General features: G+C 36.5%; 2 protein-coding genes across 2 annotated transcripts; both read left to right on the forward strand.

The window, feature by feature from the left end:
• Window positions 1-130: 130 nt before the first annotated feature.
• Window positions 131-9,181, forward strand: LOC139141324 (insulin-like growth factor 1 receptor). The gene is made up of 12 exons (XM_070710953.1): window positions 131-160; window positions 617-803; window positions 2,328-2,485; window positions 2,843-3,005; window positions 3,446-3,562; window positions 3,836-3,993; window positions 4,451-4,573; window positions 6,228-6,310; window positions 7,371-7,411; window positions 7,642-7,738; window positions 8,120-8,219; window positions 8,902-9,181. The coding sequence occupies exons 1-12, from the start codon at window positions 131-133 to the stop codon at window positions 8,947-8,949; spliced, it is 1,305 nt and encodes a 434-aa protein (XP_070567054.1). The 3' UTR covers window positions 8,950-9,181.
• A 3,535-nt stretch (window positions 9,182-12,716) lies between these two features.
• Window positions 12,717-16,599, forward strand: LOC139139685 (uncharacterized). The gene is made up of 3 exons (XM_070708548.1): window positions 12,717-13,080; window positions 14,324-14,452; window positions 15,127-16,599. The coding sequence occupies exons 1-3, from the start codon at window positions 12,822-12,824 to the stop codon at window positions 16,149-16,151; spliced, it is 1,413 nt and encodes a 470-aa protein (XP_070564649.1). The 5' UTR covers window positions 12,717-12,821; the 3' UTR covers window positions 16,152-16,599.
• The last annotated feature ends 1,081 nt before the right edge of the window (window positions 16,600-17,680 follow it).

Genomic DNA, 17,680 nt, shown 5'->3' on the forward strand with positions numbered 1-17,680 from the left:
GACCGTGTTTTCCTCTGAAATAAACCAGATTATTTGCCTAGCCTGAAAGTTTTCAGTGTGACCTACCTGTAAGTAGACACTATAGTCAACGAATATAGAACAACTGTAGAAGGTTGTTAAATAACGGATGATGACCGTACCAGAACTTTCCAAGGTTGAGGTGATGTCTATGAAGCGTGAGCAAAGGTGCATGTTATTCAGATGTTAGACGATTGCATGTGGTATAAGGTGTTGATCTGAAGTTTTTTTAACTATTTGAATACGTATATAAATAGAGGTCATGGAGAGGCATTCAGAATTATTTATGTCAAAGTTACACCTCGAAATGAACAACAACATCATTGACTCAAACTTACCATACAGATATAAACTGTGAATCTTTGATTTCAGTTGCTCTCTCGTTAAAGCAAAGAAAGCCAGACATTATTTCCAAAACAATCAACAATTGTACTTACAACAAATGTGCACAGAAGTTGCATTACATAAAGCTACAAAACAAAACTATTTTAAACAATACTTCTTTTCATTTTCTTGTCCTAGTATGTCCGCTAGGTTGGTTTGGTAGTAACTGCAGTTCACATGTCTATGTGAGAACAATTCAACCTGCAATCCAAAGGATGGCCACTGCACGTGTACGACAGCGACATGTGGATCGTACTGCCATATTCAATGTGAATGCGACAAGGAAAAGGATCCTGTCTGTGATGAAAATATTGGAAAATGTCTTTGCGATGAACCTGAACGTCTGCCTGCAGACGAAACTGAACTTCTACCTGTAGGTGACACTAAACTTCTGTCTGCAGGTAATAATTCACGATGACTGTTGCTGGCAAAAAGGCAAACATCGAATTTGAATATGACTTAAAAGAAATTGGTCACTGATGTAAAAACTCAAAGTCTCTAAATTGTTACTTCGCAAAGCAAGCTGTCAATGGTCACTCGGGCAAGCATGCTGTGCTATTTGTTACAATGACTGCAAGCAACAGGAACAATAAGACGACTAATGTATCGTTGATTAATTATTTTATTAGGTTTAATGTTTTCAAGTTGTATGTTTTTGAGAAAAAACGTAGGGCAACTATGATTTGAGACTAAACTAAATGTATGCCAATTGTAACTATCTGTGTTACATATTGTCACGTGAGAGAAAACGAATAAAAGGTGAACTCAGCAATTGGCTTTTAATACGAAATTTATTACGAAAAATAAATAAAACTAATCACTTAGTCAAGGGATAAAGTACAAACTCTGAAAGTTTACTTGGTACTTATCTCAGTAGGGACGGCGAAGCTCCAGTATCAGACAATGAGATAGAGTAAGCAGTTCTTTGGCTTGCCTGGAGACTTGAGGTTGCACAAAGTCCACAGAATAAATCCAGCGTTGCTGTGATTTCTGTGAAAATCTTGAAATTAATACTGCTGGAATTTCAAAAGTCTTGAAGTAACACGCAAGAGACACGATCCCAAATGTCTGACTGGAAATGTGTGCCGTCCCCTATCTATACTCATGTGGTTATATAAGAGAATATAAGAACAATCTAGAATTTCCATTGATATGTTAATCAGTGCTCCAAAAATATACCACTTACACGACTACTTGAATTTCTAGAAGGTTCAAACAAGACTTATTGAATTCAAGGTCATGAGGTCGTGAAGGACAGTGACCTTGATAATTTTTTAGATTAATTTAACTCAGGTCATGAGTGTGGTGGAAAATGACCTACATAACAATATTAATGGATATTCAAATAGCATACATTACCTACAATATTATATGTATTGTATCGGGAAATGTTCGATATCACATAAAGTGTAGTACTGTATTGTCTGGCTTTTCGTACACCTTTCATTAGTCAACCAATCAGGTGAGATAAGCTGTATTTTTTCATTTGATATTTTCAGCCGAAAGTGTAGCGACGTCAATCTTAGGTTTACGAAATACTTTGCTAAATATGAGTAATCTATACAAACAAGAATCAATGAATACGAATTGTAAATTTAACTGAAAAGAAATTCTGAACATGTACCCTATTCTGTAAGAGAACTTCAGTGTTACTGTTTTAGGTTGATGCATCGTTGTCACATCAGTGAGCGCCTATTGATGCCCACTTGACCTCTGTCTCCTTCCAACAATACATCACAAATCTGAGATTCGTGATTCGTGCATTGAGTCTTCTCAGATTACGATGATGATGATGGTGGTGATGATGGAAATGTTGTTGTTGTTATTGTTGTTGTTTTGTTGTCGGCATCATTGTCGTTTCTAAATGTTGTAGCTGGTTTTGGTCGAAATTAATACTCTGTAATCAAAAATTTTTTGAATTGCAGATAAAAAAGGAAACAAGACTTTCGTGATAGCTGTTCTTGGTGTGGTTAGCTGTATGCTGTCTCTGTGTGCATGCATAGCATTTGTTTCCTACTGTTATAGAGGCAGACACCATGGATTTAAAACAATCGTTGATACAGAATTCGACAGTTTCATAGAGGTAAATGCTAGCAACAGTAGTTACTGTTGCCATCTTTAATTTACACATGCAATATGATGGCTTTGCCTTTCGGTTCCTGCATATATTTACAGGGAGTCGAAAAATGTAACTGTTGATTAAATTTACAATATGCCATTACGAATAGTCTACTGGACTCACTTATCGAACTGCTTACTCCCCTGAAGAAATCTTTTTTTTTCCAAATTCTTGATGTTCATAATTATCTACCTATGTATTTTAACTCTTATCAGGCTTTCTAGTACTTATTTATTCCACGAAGCATTTTCTACTGTTTGTCACTGCCGTGTTAATAGTGTTTCTCTCGAATATATTGAATTTCCGTCGCGGTGATGACAGGAGCTATTTCATGAGCATCCCGATCTGGACACATGGGTACTGAGAAGGAAAGATATAAAGGTGAGAAAAGAAATCGGGTTTGGTGAGTTTGGAAAGAGCGAACTAGCAGAACTTCGAAGAGGACATGGAACTATCATGGTTGCCTTAAAGTCATTGATTACAAGTAAGTTAGAATTTGTTCTTGGAACGAGGATGTTAAAGGATGCTTGTGAAGAGAAGCAATCACAACGTTTGTAGAATGCACGAAGGAAAATCTATATCTCATTGATGTTGTGAGTGTTTTACAAAAATTATGATTATCTAAAAAGACTGCCCTTCGGGTAAGCAACGTTTTCTTTGTTGACTTACATAATTATATATGCAGAGTGGATTTTTTACTGTAAGTGTCTTCTTACTTGTGTTTGTGCGTTAGTAATCAAAATGGAACATAGCTAGACATTGGCAGCTTTTGTACGTGTATTAGGATAAACGACAGTACATACAAATTGGACTGTTTGAATAAGCCATTTCGATTCAGTGTAAGACAATATCGCAGATGAAGCAACAGAATCAATTTTGCTAGCGATAACATCGCCTAAGTATATAGATTTCCATATTTCACAGACCGACGTCAATGTCTTCCGATCTCATACCGTGACTTCTGCCATGAGATCGCATGTTTGAAGAGATTGCATGGTCATCCAAATATCATCAGCCTTCTTGGAATAGTTGTATCTGGCGGTAAGCAGTTTTTATTTTTGTGTTTATTTTCATAGTTTACGCTTATCTCTTCCGTTATTACATCCGAATTAATTTTCAGTATGGTGTTTACCACTGCCCGATTATCTTGGAATATGATCTAGTCATGGGTTTTACAGACATAATCGTATTTATATTTTTGCCAGGCAGTCAAGAAGCAATGGATAGAGAGGTCACAATCTGCGAAAATCTCAGCACAGATTTTATTATGCCGTAATACATTAGTCCTTGTATTCTCTACATTGTCAAGTGTAGATCCTAAGTATATAGTCGTCGAGTATGCAGCCCGAGGTGATCTGTTAAGCTATCTGCAGGGTTTGAGAAGCAAAAATGTGTCACGACTGGAAGAAGGGAGGCTCGTAAGAATCGCAAGGGATGTAACATTAGCCCTGCAGTACTTGGAAGAAAATATGGTTTGTTTCATTATCTTGAATTGATAAATGTCACATTTATACGTGCCCTACGTATCAGCATCGGCAGTCATTGGCACGACCAACAAATATAATATTCCGTCGTTGGTTTTGTCTCGGCTTGCAAAAATTATATACTGTAAGCGTATTTCCCTTGGTACACCTATGAAAACTTTGATTTAACTATTATTTCTTCGTATCTGTCAGAGAGCAACATACTACGTGCAGCTCTGCAGAAATCCAGAGCAGCCTTCTCACTACGTAAAATTGACATATTAAAGGCCTTATTTATTGTACTAATCGAAAAATTGAAACTGCCCCTGAATAACTGTCTCAGGTATTAGGACAAAATCACGCTAAATTTCTCATATGTTACGATATAAACACATACGTGTATCATGGAAAAATAGTCAAAGATTATGTAGCATAAAATTCGCAAATCATATGTATCTTTTTTCAGGTCATCCATCGTGACATTGCCAGTAGAAACGTTCTTATAATGGAAGACTACGTAGCCAAAATTGGTGATTTTGGTTTAAGTCGGGATATTTATGAAACTGGAAAGTATTGTAAAGATAAATGGGTAATTATAACTCTCTATATGTACCAATCGAAATTCGCCGTTTAGAGATTACAGAAACGTTTTCAAAAATGTCCAGTGCACAATACATTTTTCGCGCGTAAAGTTTATTTGATATTTTTCTTTGATTTACCGTTTTAAATTTGACTCAATAGATTAACTAAGAAAGGTAACTATTGTTATGAGACTATTACATAAAATAAAAACCGCAGGTTTACAGAACATATAGAACATATTAAATGTGCTCCCTTTCCTATAACTGCGGTTGTATACCTAAAAAACAAATTGTTAGCCGAATTTACTGACGAATTTAAAGAGAAATTTGTACCATTTTGGTAATTTATCCATTGTATGACATATTCTGTATCTGTATATATACACAGCATCTTGCTGTTGGTGATTCTGAAAGAAACTGACAGAAGTATATTATTTGGCTCTGGAACCGAAAATGTAAAAGAAATTGGTTATCCATTTAGCTGCTATAATTTTAATACACATCGCGCAATCATAGAGATAATTCTCATTGTGAATTGTGTCTTCAATATTTTAAAACCAAAAAAATTGACAAACGTCATGGCCATTAAGGTTCCAAGACAAGTAATTGACCTTTTTAAGCCAACATTCTCTAGTGGATAATTAGCTTGTATTCCAGCATGTTGATGTAAGATATTTTTGAAATATTGAGACAAAACATAGGGAAAGCCAATTTTTGAAATGTTATGCAAATTACCTTTCACATGACACTGTGGTTAACAAAATGTTTCTCTATATCTAGGCTTTCAGAAAATGTATTATTTACGGGGTTCTGAGCTAATAACCACCAGAGAATTGTAAGATTAAAAAGATCAATTAATTGTCTTGGAACCTTGAGCAATAGAAAAATTACGACCGCCATATTTAGCCCTATTGTCATTATTGTTGAAATGCATACGAAACACACTGACTGTTTTTGCACAAAGAATATGAAAGAATAACTACTTTGAGCCATATTCTGTAAGATTGCTAAGTACATCAAATAACGTCTCATACTATATGATACTATTATCAACATGTCTGTCATTGTATTAGCCTATCATATAGTTGTCGTATTTGGTGGTAGTGCAATACATATAAAGTGAAATGTAGTTATCGATCTCGGCGTATTTTCTTCTTGTCTGATAAATGTCTTCAGGCATCAAATGATACAGAACAGCGCACTTGCAGTTATAGTTGGCTTTATTATGGAAATAAGCATTAAACGACATAGTACTACAGATTACCCTATATATCAAGTTACCTTGCTGTACAGCCAAAATGTTTACGATTATGCTCACATATAGGCTACCGTAGTTAAAAAAAACCTTCGCCGTCAATATTAGTTTAGTAAAACATGAGCAACAAAACAAAAAAAAACCCCGAAAACGATTCAGTCATTGCGGTAATACACTTGTGTAGTAAATGTCATATAATTATATCTAATCAGCCTTTATCATGAGGTATCGAAGCAAAATACACAAATGTTCACGAGCGTACCATAGGCATAGCATAGGTGAACAGACAGCCAAAGGCAGAATAATAGCTTCCATGATTGGACAAGCTGAAGAAGCAATCATATGGTGGTATACCTGGTTTCACTCTCTATTTCAATAAATCAGTTACATTTTGTTCTCTGTGACAGTCACAATTACATGGTCCACTGCCACTGAAATGGATGTCGCCGGAATTCCTACAAGTTGGTGTGCACGACCAGAAAAGCGACATGTAAGGATTCAAAGCATGACATAATCATAAACAGCGGACGCTCATCGTTTACACAACTCCTATCTTTTTCTTTAAATTTTGTATATTTGGTAATTCGGCAACACACGAAGGAATCTTACAGCATGCTGAAATTAGTCAAACATTGAATTAATCCTCTCTTTAGTAAGAGAATATCGACTAAATGAAGCCGTTTTCATGCCTTTCATACCAAGTGTGTACATATGTTTAGTTTCTTATTGATTTTCAATATATATACCTTGTTCACGGTATGATATCGACAGAGCGTTTCGATTCACCCGGGTAAACTAGGGAACCTATTGATTATGAATAATATATATTATAGCCCAAACATGGGACTATGTTGCCCGAGGGCAGGTGACTATTTGCCCGACGTAAGGAGGGCAAATGGTCTCCTGCGCCGAGGGTACATAGTCCCATGTTTGGGCTATAATGTTTTTATTACATGCCTCTCTTACACAGTTTTCACTCAAAATATTTAGATTTATTGGCAAATGATAATCCAATGCTTTATTTCCATCTTAGACGTAAATCCGTTAATAATGGAACGATTTTATCACCGAATGGCGCAATGATATATTTAAACTACTGTTATGCGGTTATCAATTTTTGTTGTGCAAAATTTTCCCAAAACGGATTTCCTGTGTAAAACATGAAATTTTGACATTTTTACCTAAAACAAATGGTCAAGTTGAAAATAGTTCCGGTTCACTTTCAGTCCAATGATGACTATGCGGCCCGCGACGTCATCGACGAGTTACCATTGAATCCTATGGAGCGCGCGACGTTCGATATACGAGGCATGTAATAATATCTATATTTTCTTCGAATTCCATGATATCTACATACCCTTCAAGCGATAGAAGTCTATCAAAAACAGTAGCTAAAGCTTTTAACTTTTCCTAATGACTTGTCAAAATTACATAAACGAGTTTGACGATTAGAAGATGACCGGTGACTTACGGGAATAATTTCATGTTTGATATTATTTGACAAAGGTCGCTTCATTTTTAAATGCGAACGATTTTTTATTACTTCACAGCTGGTCGTATGGAGTCTTGCTGTGGGAAATTGCAACTCTAGGCAAGTGAACGTTTATTATATTTAAGATGCACAATTTCAGATATTATGTTAAAAACTGTTACAGCACTACGTCAAGAAAAAATTTCAAAACTATATCCAGTACAATTTATCTAGAAACTTGTTAAATACAAACTAGCCTATCATTCAGGACCAGAAAAACAAATTCAAAGACAAATCCAGCGTTCATAAAAGACTTTAAGGTCTAACTTTAGATCGTTATAATTTCTAAGGGGAACCGCCGTTTACAAATATGCCAGCCACTGAAATTGTCAGATTCCTTCTCGATGGTCAAAAACTTGGTCAACCTGATAATTGTACAGACAGATTGTAAGTATTATTTTTGTGATCGAGTATTCACAACGAAAAATTTGAAAATTGACCTTCGATTTCACTTGGCAGGATCAGTAGTCCACTTTCAAATACGACGAGATTGCTTGCAGAATCTCTTCTGTGAATTTGTAATTTTGATGCAGATGCCTACAAGAATACCCTGCAAAATGTTAAATGTGTGACACTTTAATATGTGAAATACACTGTAGCATTCTATTAATCGTGACATATATTGTCGACCTGTACAAACACAAAAAGGTTACTTCTCTTTGTATGCTTTTCCACTCTTTTTTTTCTTGCTAGCGTTTGATTAGTATTAAATACTGGCACATAATCTTATATCAACTATTAACGCGATCGGCACTTATTGTGTTAAAGGTACAATGTTATGCTGAGATGTTGGCGGTTGAAACCCATAGACAGACCAAATGCGAAAGACCTAACAGATCACTTGGAAGAACTGTCCAGAAATGAGGAGGTAAACATATCGGCGTTCTTGCTTTGTTGTTGTTTTATTTTAGGTATTTTGAAAGGAAATGTTCATTTAAAATAGTTGTTCTACGAAATATCCTATATCACTACGAAAACGGTACAGTGTAGGGCAGCACAGATATCAAGGAGACAAATAAAATGTACCGGACAGATAAAATAATAGATAAATAAATAGATCGATAGACAGACAGGCATATGTATATATATAGAGAGAGAGATAGATAGATACTAGTTAGATAGATAGATAGATAGATAGATAGATAGATAGATAGATAGATAGATAGATAGATAGATAGATAGATGGATGGATTGGCGGATGTTTGAATTGATGGATGGATGGATGGACGGACGGACTAACAGGCAGGCAGACAGACGGATAAGCTGCATAGGTCGTACTTGAAAGCACATAAGTAAACATTATTTACATTATTAATTCCTAAAGAAAAAATTAGGTCAGCTTGTGCGAAGGGAAGACTTCGCTATAGGAAGAATCTACTCTTGGCAGAGTACCTTCGATGTTCGTCAACGCCTATCATATATGTACGACGTACGTCAGTGATGTCATTTATCAAGTATTGCGTTATCTCTTTGCTTAAATAATATGGCTCAAATCATGTAAATTCATAAATTACATTAGATTAATATTCTTTCTGTGGTTATCATTTCAGAGATTCTTCACAGACATTGTGCCTGATCTACTTGAACTCGAAGTGTAGTGTGATGAATCATCCTGACACGATACACTTATTGTCAAATAATCTTACACCGCATGTTAAATTCACAATATTGTGCCTTCGAGGGAACTGACTACCAATTTAAGATAACGTTTTATTACGTTGGCAAGGAAAAAAGGTCTACAGTATCAGTCTTATGCTACAACATAGAGACGTTACTTCATCACAAATCCCCTTTTCAAAACAACTATATAAGGGATGGACCATTAGACCTTGGGAGGGGGGTGGTCACAATGAAATTGTGAAATTTTTTTTTACTATTGTAAATTTCTGAAATTTTTTTCTAATTGAGAGTAGGTATGCAAATTTTTTTTTTCAGAGTAAATTTTCAGATTTATAATTTTTTTTAGTTCGTCGCTGTCTGAAGATAAAGAGGGCAAAGACATGGTGCCAAGCACCACAAGCGGCCACGCAAGCGGCCACGCAAGCGGTCCAGGGGGGTCAGGAAGGGGGTGTCCCCTGCTGCTGTTGGAGCTTTTGAAAAATAGAGATTAAAATGGTGTTATTTGGTGGCACTTGGGAGTATTTTTGCGGGGGTAGGTGAGGAGGGGGTGGTCAGGAGGGGGTGTCCCCCTCCTGCCGTTGGAGCTTTGAAAATAGAAGTTAAAATGGTGTTATTTGGTGGCACTTGGGGAGTATTTTGCGGGGGGTGGTCAGGAGGGGGTGTCCCCCTCCTGCCGTTGGAGCTTTTGAAAATAGAAGTTAAAATGGTGTTATTTGGTGGCACTTGGGGAGTATTTTTGCGGGGGGTGGTCAGGAGGGGGTGTCCCCCTCCTGCCGTTGGAGTTTTTGAAAAATAGAGATAAAAATGGTGTTATTTGGTGGCACTTTGGGAGCATTTTTTTCGGATTACACATCTTCCTCTGAAACATGGTCTTCTTGCTCCTCAGTAGCTTCCTATAGTTTTGAAAATTGACTATTTTGGTTTCCTGGCTTCCCTTTCTACTGCTGGTATAATGGCTACATTCACCCCACCAAACATCATGCATATCTCATGATTTACAATTGATTTTGACAAGCTGACAAGCTAAAATAAGCTAAATAATATAGTTAAATTTGCATATTTGTGTTTTTAGAGCAATTGTTGCCCTTTTTTGATCAAAACATCTATTTCTCTGTAGCAGCATGTCCAAATTAATGGATGTGTATAGATGTGTTGAAATTTCAATATTTGTCTTTTTAGGGCAATTTTATGCCATTCATGGTCAAAAAATCTGTATTCTCTGAAAGGGCTTGTCCAATTTCTTTGAAATATACTACACAAAAACGATTATTCATGCAGATTTATTCAGTATTTGCTATCGAGAAACTTTCAAAGTTCAACCCTTTTGTGTGTTTTTGTGTTGGGATTTGTTGGATAGATGGCATTCTACGTAGTGTATTGTTGAATGTTAAAACATGTGTTGCTGTTGTTTTTGAGGCTGTTTTTTTAGAAAAAAGAATTGAAAATGCCTTTTTAAAAGCAAAATAATACATAATGACTTGATATGTTGTTTTATCATTATTGACGTGTTTCTACGTGTTCACCCATTCTCGCATTCATCATTGCAATAAAATGCTGTGAAAAAATGAACCTGATGTGGCCTGCATCTGTTTACCTTGATCTTAAAAGGCAAATATAACTTTTTGTCTTGACAACCATACCATGGTTTCAATGTTTTACCAAGAGTACCTGCTTGGTTTGTACGCAGGAAACAAGTAGGAAACAAGCTCTATAATTTCATAATTTTCAAGTGATCAGAATACAAAAGTCCTGAAAAGATAAGATAATCCCAACTTCCAGTATAAGGGATGCAGTCACTCTAAATGTATAAATTAAAATTAAAAATGTGCCTGGAGGATGTACTAAAAAATACAGAAAGTTGCTTTCTGTCGGAAAATCTAAAAAATTCACAATTTTAAAGATTTTTGCAGATTTTTTTTACGCCTTTGTCTTCTTATTTATTTTTTTTTATTTTGCAAACTAGTTTGAAGATTTTTTTTCCTAACTTTCTGCTCTGAAAATTTTTTCTGTTTTTGACCACCCCCCTCCCGAGATCTAATGGTCCGTCCCTAAGAAGTTGCAGAGCATGTGGTTGAGGTAGAATACAACATGGCGGACCATTTATGCACGAAATTTTTTACTCAACGCTCCAATCGAACATACCGCAAAACATTTTAACATGAACCCACCAGAACATCTGTATACTTATATCATATTTTCCTCTTGAAAAGCGTTTCAATACTTCAAAATGTAGTTACTAAATATACGAAGCCTGATAAGTGTAAATTAAAAGCTGCGATGTTCCTAATCAATAAAATTATTATTAATCATTGGTTTCAAAGATGAATTTTATGCCAAACATTTTTCTTACAAAAAGTCATTCAGTTTATTTCTCATCGTTTTAACATTGCAATTTGAGTCATTAAGTAATTTTTATTCTAAGAATGCTTTCAGACTCCTGAAGATGCAATGGTTTCCCAGTTACACTCCAGACATATTTCGTCACGGCTTTCTTTTTAAGATCGTGTTTTATGTTAAACGTTATTAAAATAATAAAGTTAATGAATTTTTATTTATTTTCTTTGTAAGTTGATTTTGTAGGTAATGTTACAGTAAAAGGCTAGTGTGTATCATACAGTTCTCAGGGCAATTATTGTAGATCGTATTCAAACCAATTCAAAATTGTGTGTCATTTTGAGGTAGCAATTCTTTTAGACCTTTACTATATATGCAGGTTATGGTGATTGCTTAATTTCGATTTCGTTGCAAAGAAAACCTAATTATGAGATGATTAAGCAATAAATCACACCCAGCGACGGTATACCACGAGATTTTGACCAGTTCACGACGTATATGCACAAGCGATAGCGAGTGCATATATGGAATAAACTGGTCAAAATCGAGAAATTGAAATTTTGGCGAGGAACGTCAAAAACGGATTTTTGCTCAGGCTGAGAGCTCGCACGTATGCCAGCCGTGGTACATCGCCAATATACAATGGTTCTTTTCGCGTCTTGATCAGATCGCTGTATTAGCGCCATCAGTATACTGGTATGATATAATTATATCTAATAAGCATATCTAATCGGGTCATCTCACCTTAAAATGGCATTCCACATCTTGTGCCTTACCATTACCATTGTCGTGGTTTGAAACAGCTTAGATTACCATACGACGGAGATACAAAATGTAACCTTACTTTGCTATTATTTGTAAATTTAAAAAACTACTAATTGGAAATTAACTAGTTGTGGGTCATAGCTGTGGTATTTTCGGACGGGATTTCTGCCTTCTACGGGCTGGTTTTGACTTTTACGCTATTTCCGACATGAAAACTCGGAAACCGTTCTTTTCATACCGTACGAGCGATGGACGAAGTTCGGTGCCGCGTGTTAGCAACAAGTCATGTGATCGGTGACCACAAAAACTTCTTTAACACATATATCGTTGTGACTGGCATCATCGATGATGTCAGTTGTGTTCACAAGTGCGAGGTCACCGCTCACGTGACTTTAATGACGCGCTGCACTGAGCTCGTCCATCGCTTATACATGGCTAATACTTGAACAGTAAGTTCGGCGGCCAGTTTTTAACTATTTACCGTTACATCTCATAGATGGCAGAAACCTTTACCTACTTTCCGATTGCATAACTGCAGATAACCACAGAGTAAGATACACAGAGTGGCAACACATCATGCCTTTTGTTCCATGGTCGTCTCGGCCCTTTCATGTTAAAATGAGCTTAACAGGTGTCAGACTGTTTGGAATTTTATGCGTGGTTGATAATTTCACGAGATTATGCGAATTGTAGGACGAGATTTCCCAGAACCCTTTGCGTGGCGCTATTTTGTAATCGCATCAAAACAAACATGAACGATCGCGAGCTCGCAGAAATTGAAATCGACGATCTTTCAGACGATAGCTTTGGCAGTGATTTGGACCTGTCCTTTTCTGAAGAAAGCCAAGCTGCAGATGTCGAACTGGGAATCGATATCATGTCTGCTCCCGCAAGTGCTAGTTCTGTGTGCTCGCAACAGTACCAATGTCCAATCTGTGAGAAGCTCCTAAAATCTGCCTCGGGATTTTCAAATCACATTAAAGTACATAAGGTCTCAGGAAAATACAACGGTAAGTGGTACATACTTCACATCTTTGGTATGTTGAGAGTGTGGTACTGCAACTGAACTGATCTGTTGTCCAATCCAGACGTTGGCGGCACCCTTACAAGTTATAAGAAGTGTCAAAAGTTTCCGAAAAAATAATCACTCGAGTAGGATCAGCAAGTGGTATCTTTTTTATGCAGCAGTCAATGTAATCCACGAGGGACCGTCACCTCGAACGATGGGGATTACATGCAACTATGCCCGAGGGGCGGGGAAAGTGCCTCATATGGACCTCCTTGATACTTTCACTGACAATCGAATGCCCCACCAATCGGGGATAGGGATTTGTTTGCTTTAGGTGGGTATTTTCCAGGTTGTCTGCCAAGGGGGCGTGGCATTTGACAAATTTCATAGGAATTTGCAAACCCGCACTATGCCCAAAGGTGGGGGTTTGACATTGATTGCCGCATTACCACAGAGAAGTTCTCCTTGTCTTATGTCTATACGACGTATTAAAATGTACTCTATTGGTACTTTTTCAAGGTAGGTCAGTTTGGGGATATACATGTAGATATTTTCACTGCTGCCTCAGACTATTTCTATTCCTTTGTGCTACGGTAGCACTTCACTTGTGAAAACAGCAACAACCTCATGATAACCGCAACAATATTGCATTCTTGCTTTACACAGCATAACAGTCAGCATTCGCTTATCATAAGTGTACCAGCTATATAATTGTCAGCTTCTTCTTGTCCCATATTTCCTGCATTCTGCTCCAGTCCTAAATTATAAGACAGATTTTCTCTTGCTGGTACAATTGTATATTGCATTCTGTTAAAATATTGAAAGAACTAAGACAGGACGGTGTTGTTGTAAAGTGAAAGTACTTCTGACTGGTTATTTTCCATATTCACTGGCTGTCTGTAGTTATCACGTATAATATTTATTGACATAGAAATTTTTTGAAAGAGACTTCCTTTTGTTATCCTACTGAAAACACACAAACAGTCATGGTATGAAAATAGAATAATTCACACCCCAGGCTGAGATCATTTTTCTTTCTCTCTGTTTTATTTTCTACCCACCCCTTGCATTAAAATAAGTTTGTATTTATGTTTCAAATGAGCATGGATAGTGAGTGGTACAAAGGAAGTCTCTCCAATTGTTTTACCAATGTTCAAAAAAATTGAAACCTGTTTCAAATTGTCTTGCCTGCTACTGAAACTAGACATTAATGGATAATGTCTTCTTCTTTCCTTACTATACAGCAAAGGACCACATTTGCAAGGTTGCTTCGCAAGTACTAGTTGGCGTAGAATCATCTACTGAAAGAAAACCTGACAGTGTATCAAAGGCCATTATAGGTGCAAGAACAAAGACCAGGTCACAACATTCACGTAAGTTACTTTGTTTTAATGCATGGTCTGATACAATTATGACATCACAGTTGTACTTTGACAAGTACGATTATTTCCCAGTACAATGAGTGCCATTGTCAAGTTTAACTGTTTCAAAACTCCTGAGATTTCAACAAAAGCTTGATATGAATATGTAAATATCAATAAATTCACCATCATACATGTACAATTATTAAAGCCCTCCTTATCAAAAAAAATGTTTGCTATTGTGCACAGAAATTTGACTTTTTTGGTTGTAGCTCCATCATGAGACCCCATGGTTGTTCTGTGCCCTTAGGCATCTGCACATACTTTTTATTTGAGAGTATGTCGTGTTGATTTCAACTTAAGGGTTAGCTTTATATAGCATTGCCATCATTTGCACCTAAGCACACTTACAATAGCTACACAGGGATTACATTTAATACTTGTAGCATGACAAATACTATAATTGTTGGTGTCACTGTGAAGTTTTACATAAAATTAATAAGTGGTTTGAAGACATCAACATGGATATGTAAATAACAATTATTTACCAAAATGCAACAATGTACATTTAACAAGAAGTGTCATGCAGTCAACTATCTTTACATTAGAACATTTAACATTACAACAAGTAAAAGTAGCGTTTTGCATTGCAGTATTATGTTCATGAAAGTTTCACTTTCTTACAGGATTGCCAACATTTCTGCTAGAATGCGCTCTGAATATTGTAACTGATGGGATCAACATAGTATTAGATGGCATCATCAGCTGCCCATACCTTGCTATTCCAGAGAGTATGCATGGAGAAGCTATCATAGATGTTGCCTGCAAAGCCAGAAGTGCCTATCAACAACGTAAAGATGAGATACAAGTGTCAGAGGATGTTAAACAGATCGCAACATTATTACATTCAGCTTGTACAGCTGGTGACAAGTATACCATTCCAACAACCCAAAGAGAGGAAATGTGGTGTCGTTATCATAATGTACGTTTCAATGTGGACTTGAAAGAGTCAGTGTGTCGCATTTTTTCTTTGAATTCTCAAGATGGACATCCAGTGACACTCTTTTACCAGACATTTGTACAAAGATTATTTTTTCATCTTGTAAGAAAACGTACAACTAATGATGTAGAAGCACACAATAATAACAATGGTTCTGATTCATCAGCTACATTGTCACAAACAGAACAACAAGCCATCAGGTACATCACAGGATATTTGATTAAGTCACTAATAAAAAAATTTTGGAAGCAGAAAACAACTAAAGCAAGAGCCTTTGTATCAGTACTGAAGCAATTAATCTGTACGGGTAACACAAGCTTTTATCTGCTTGAAACAAAACGATGGGTTGATGCTCAGAATCGTGGTGGCCTGATCCAGCCAACTGACCAAGCATTTCTACTTGTCCGCAGTATGGATCGGCTAATCAAAAAATGCTATGTACACAGTGCTATGGGTCATGTGACTAAAATAGATGTTGTTAAATTCGAGGAGCTATTGTGTAGTGATGCTGTCATTTTAGAATACTGGGTGAAAATGGCCAGGCCGCTATCTGATGAACTTAAGCTCCAGCTTCTGTCAGTGCTAGGTAGATTGTTCAGTAATGTTCATGGTAAAGCAATCCATATGTCCTTGACAGAGAAACACCAAAAAAATGCTAGAATGAATATAAAAGGACAAAAAGGGATTAGAAAACAATTGAAGCGAATGTAGATCAGTGGTTCCATTCACACTGACAGCCAGTGCTTAATTTAGTGTATGTTGCCAGTATCATGATATACGTGGACGTTTCTCGAGAGGAGTGTCATTTGCAAACTGCATGGCCTCTCTGTGCATATGGGTGTTTCCAGTAACAGGCGCTGTCACACTTGAACCTTGAACTCTTAGATTCACTGTATTGTAATCAAACTCTTGGACTGTGGGGTTTTCATTCCATCCACCTGCTTGGCGTTGCTTACCAAACCACTGTTCTAGTGGGTCTTGACTGAAATGTTCGCTAAGAACAAACTGGCACCTCGTTGCAGTAGGAACTTACATGCCTCAACAAATGAACGAACTGAAAAGAGATAAAAGCAATAACTGACTGTGCACAATTTGTATTTACATGTTGACAGAGACTACTACTATGTAAATTATGGACAGTGCATTTGAAATAATAAATTGTCTTTCCTCTTGTTTAATTTTGTAATGTGTTTCAGAAATGACTTTAAAAATAAAATTCCTTTGTCTGCTAATTTCCTTGGGGATTCCTTGCTATTAAACTTGGACTTAGTGTGATTTTAAAAGGGAAACCATCCTGTTGAATGAGATACAATGAAAGACATAATAACCTGTGATTTCAATTCCTTGTAGTGTCTGATAGCTGAGCATCATCTGGCCCTTTTCCTTCCTGGTAAACACCCCTTGCCTGTTGTCTACTTGCTCCTTCCACTCCGCAAAGTATTGAAGAAAGTCATTCTGTAGCCACTATTAAGAGGTACAAAAAACATGGGAAACTTTTGTAGTGTAGGCAATGACACAAGCAGCCATGCAATAAATTTTCTTACTGGATCAAAAATCAGGCAATAAAATTCAAACCCTTAGTAATTGAATGTCACATGAAAAATGCATCTGTTGACCAATAATAAATTTTGATGTGCTCACCCCTGAAAAAAATGTAAATTGAAGTGGAAACTTGGAAAAAAATGTAAATTGAAGTGGAAACTTGGAAAGATCTTGTAATTTGAAGCATGATAAAAGTCTCTGAACAGATTTTAAAGTGAGTACAGAATTGGAATGATGAAGTTTCATCATGTAAGAAGAAAATAGTGACTTGTAACAATTTGCTGATATCAACTTTAACATTTGTCATTCTCGGCCTGGCAGTGAACGTAAAGTATTTGTCAATTTCATGACCATTTTCTGACACTATAAAGTTTTTGAAACTGTAAAAATAGATAAAAGTCAATCTTTCTGCTACAGACTGAAATGGTAACACCACTATCATAAGTTCAGAGCCTCACCTCGAACCGAGGGTCATTAACGTCTGTGTATGGACGAACATCTGGATTGCCAGTCCGTGTACATTCATTGATTGACCTTACATTCAGACAGTCAAAGAATTTATTGAACATTCTAATAAACTTCACAGTCTCGGTGACTTGCTGACATCCACTGGCTTCAATAGCATTTGCTACTGACCGACTTAAGACCTGTTAGCATAATAATACAAAATACACAAACAAATTACTTTGAATCTTTAC

This window comes from Ptychodera flava, chromosome 9 (genome assembly GCF_041260155.1).
Source record: "Ptychodera flava strain L36383 chromosome 9, AS_Pfla_20210202, whole genome shotgun sequence".
Classification (NCBI taxonomy): domain Eukaryota; kingdom Metazoa; phylum Hemichordata; class Enteropneusta; family Ptychoderidae; genus Ptychodera; species Ptychodera flava.

What these genes read in the sequence shown, in the direction of transcription:
- LOC139139685 (XM_070708548.1), top strand. Translation starts at nt 12,822, where the DNA reads ATGAACGATCGCGAGCTCGCAGAAATTGAAATCGACGATCTTTCAGAC. An exon ending in GGTCTCAGGAAAATACAACG is followed by an intron (nt 13,081 to 14,323) that starts GTAAGTGGTACA and finishes CTTACTATACAG; the next exon opens with CAAAGGACCACATTTGCAAG. An exon ending in GACCAGGTCACAACATTCAC is followed by an intron (nt 14,453 to 15,126) that starts GTAAGTTACTTT and finishes ACTTTCTTACAG; the next exon opens with GATTGCCAACATTTCTGCTA.
- LOC139141324 (XM_070710953.1), top strand. Translation starts at nt 131, where the DNA reads ATGACCGTACCAGAACTTTCCAAGGTTGAG. An exon ending in AGTATTGTAAAGATAAATGG is followed by an intron (nt 4,574 to 6,227) that starts GTAATTATAACT and finishes TCTCTGTGACAG; the next exon opens with TCACAATTACATGGTCCACT. An exon ending in CACGACCAGAAAAGCGACAT is followed by an intron (nt 6,311 to 7,370) that starts GTAAGGATTCAA and finishes ATTACTTCACAG; the next exon opens with CTGGTCGTATGGAGTCTTGC.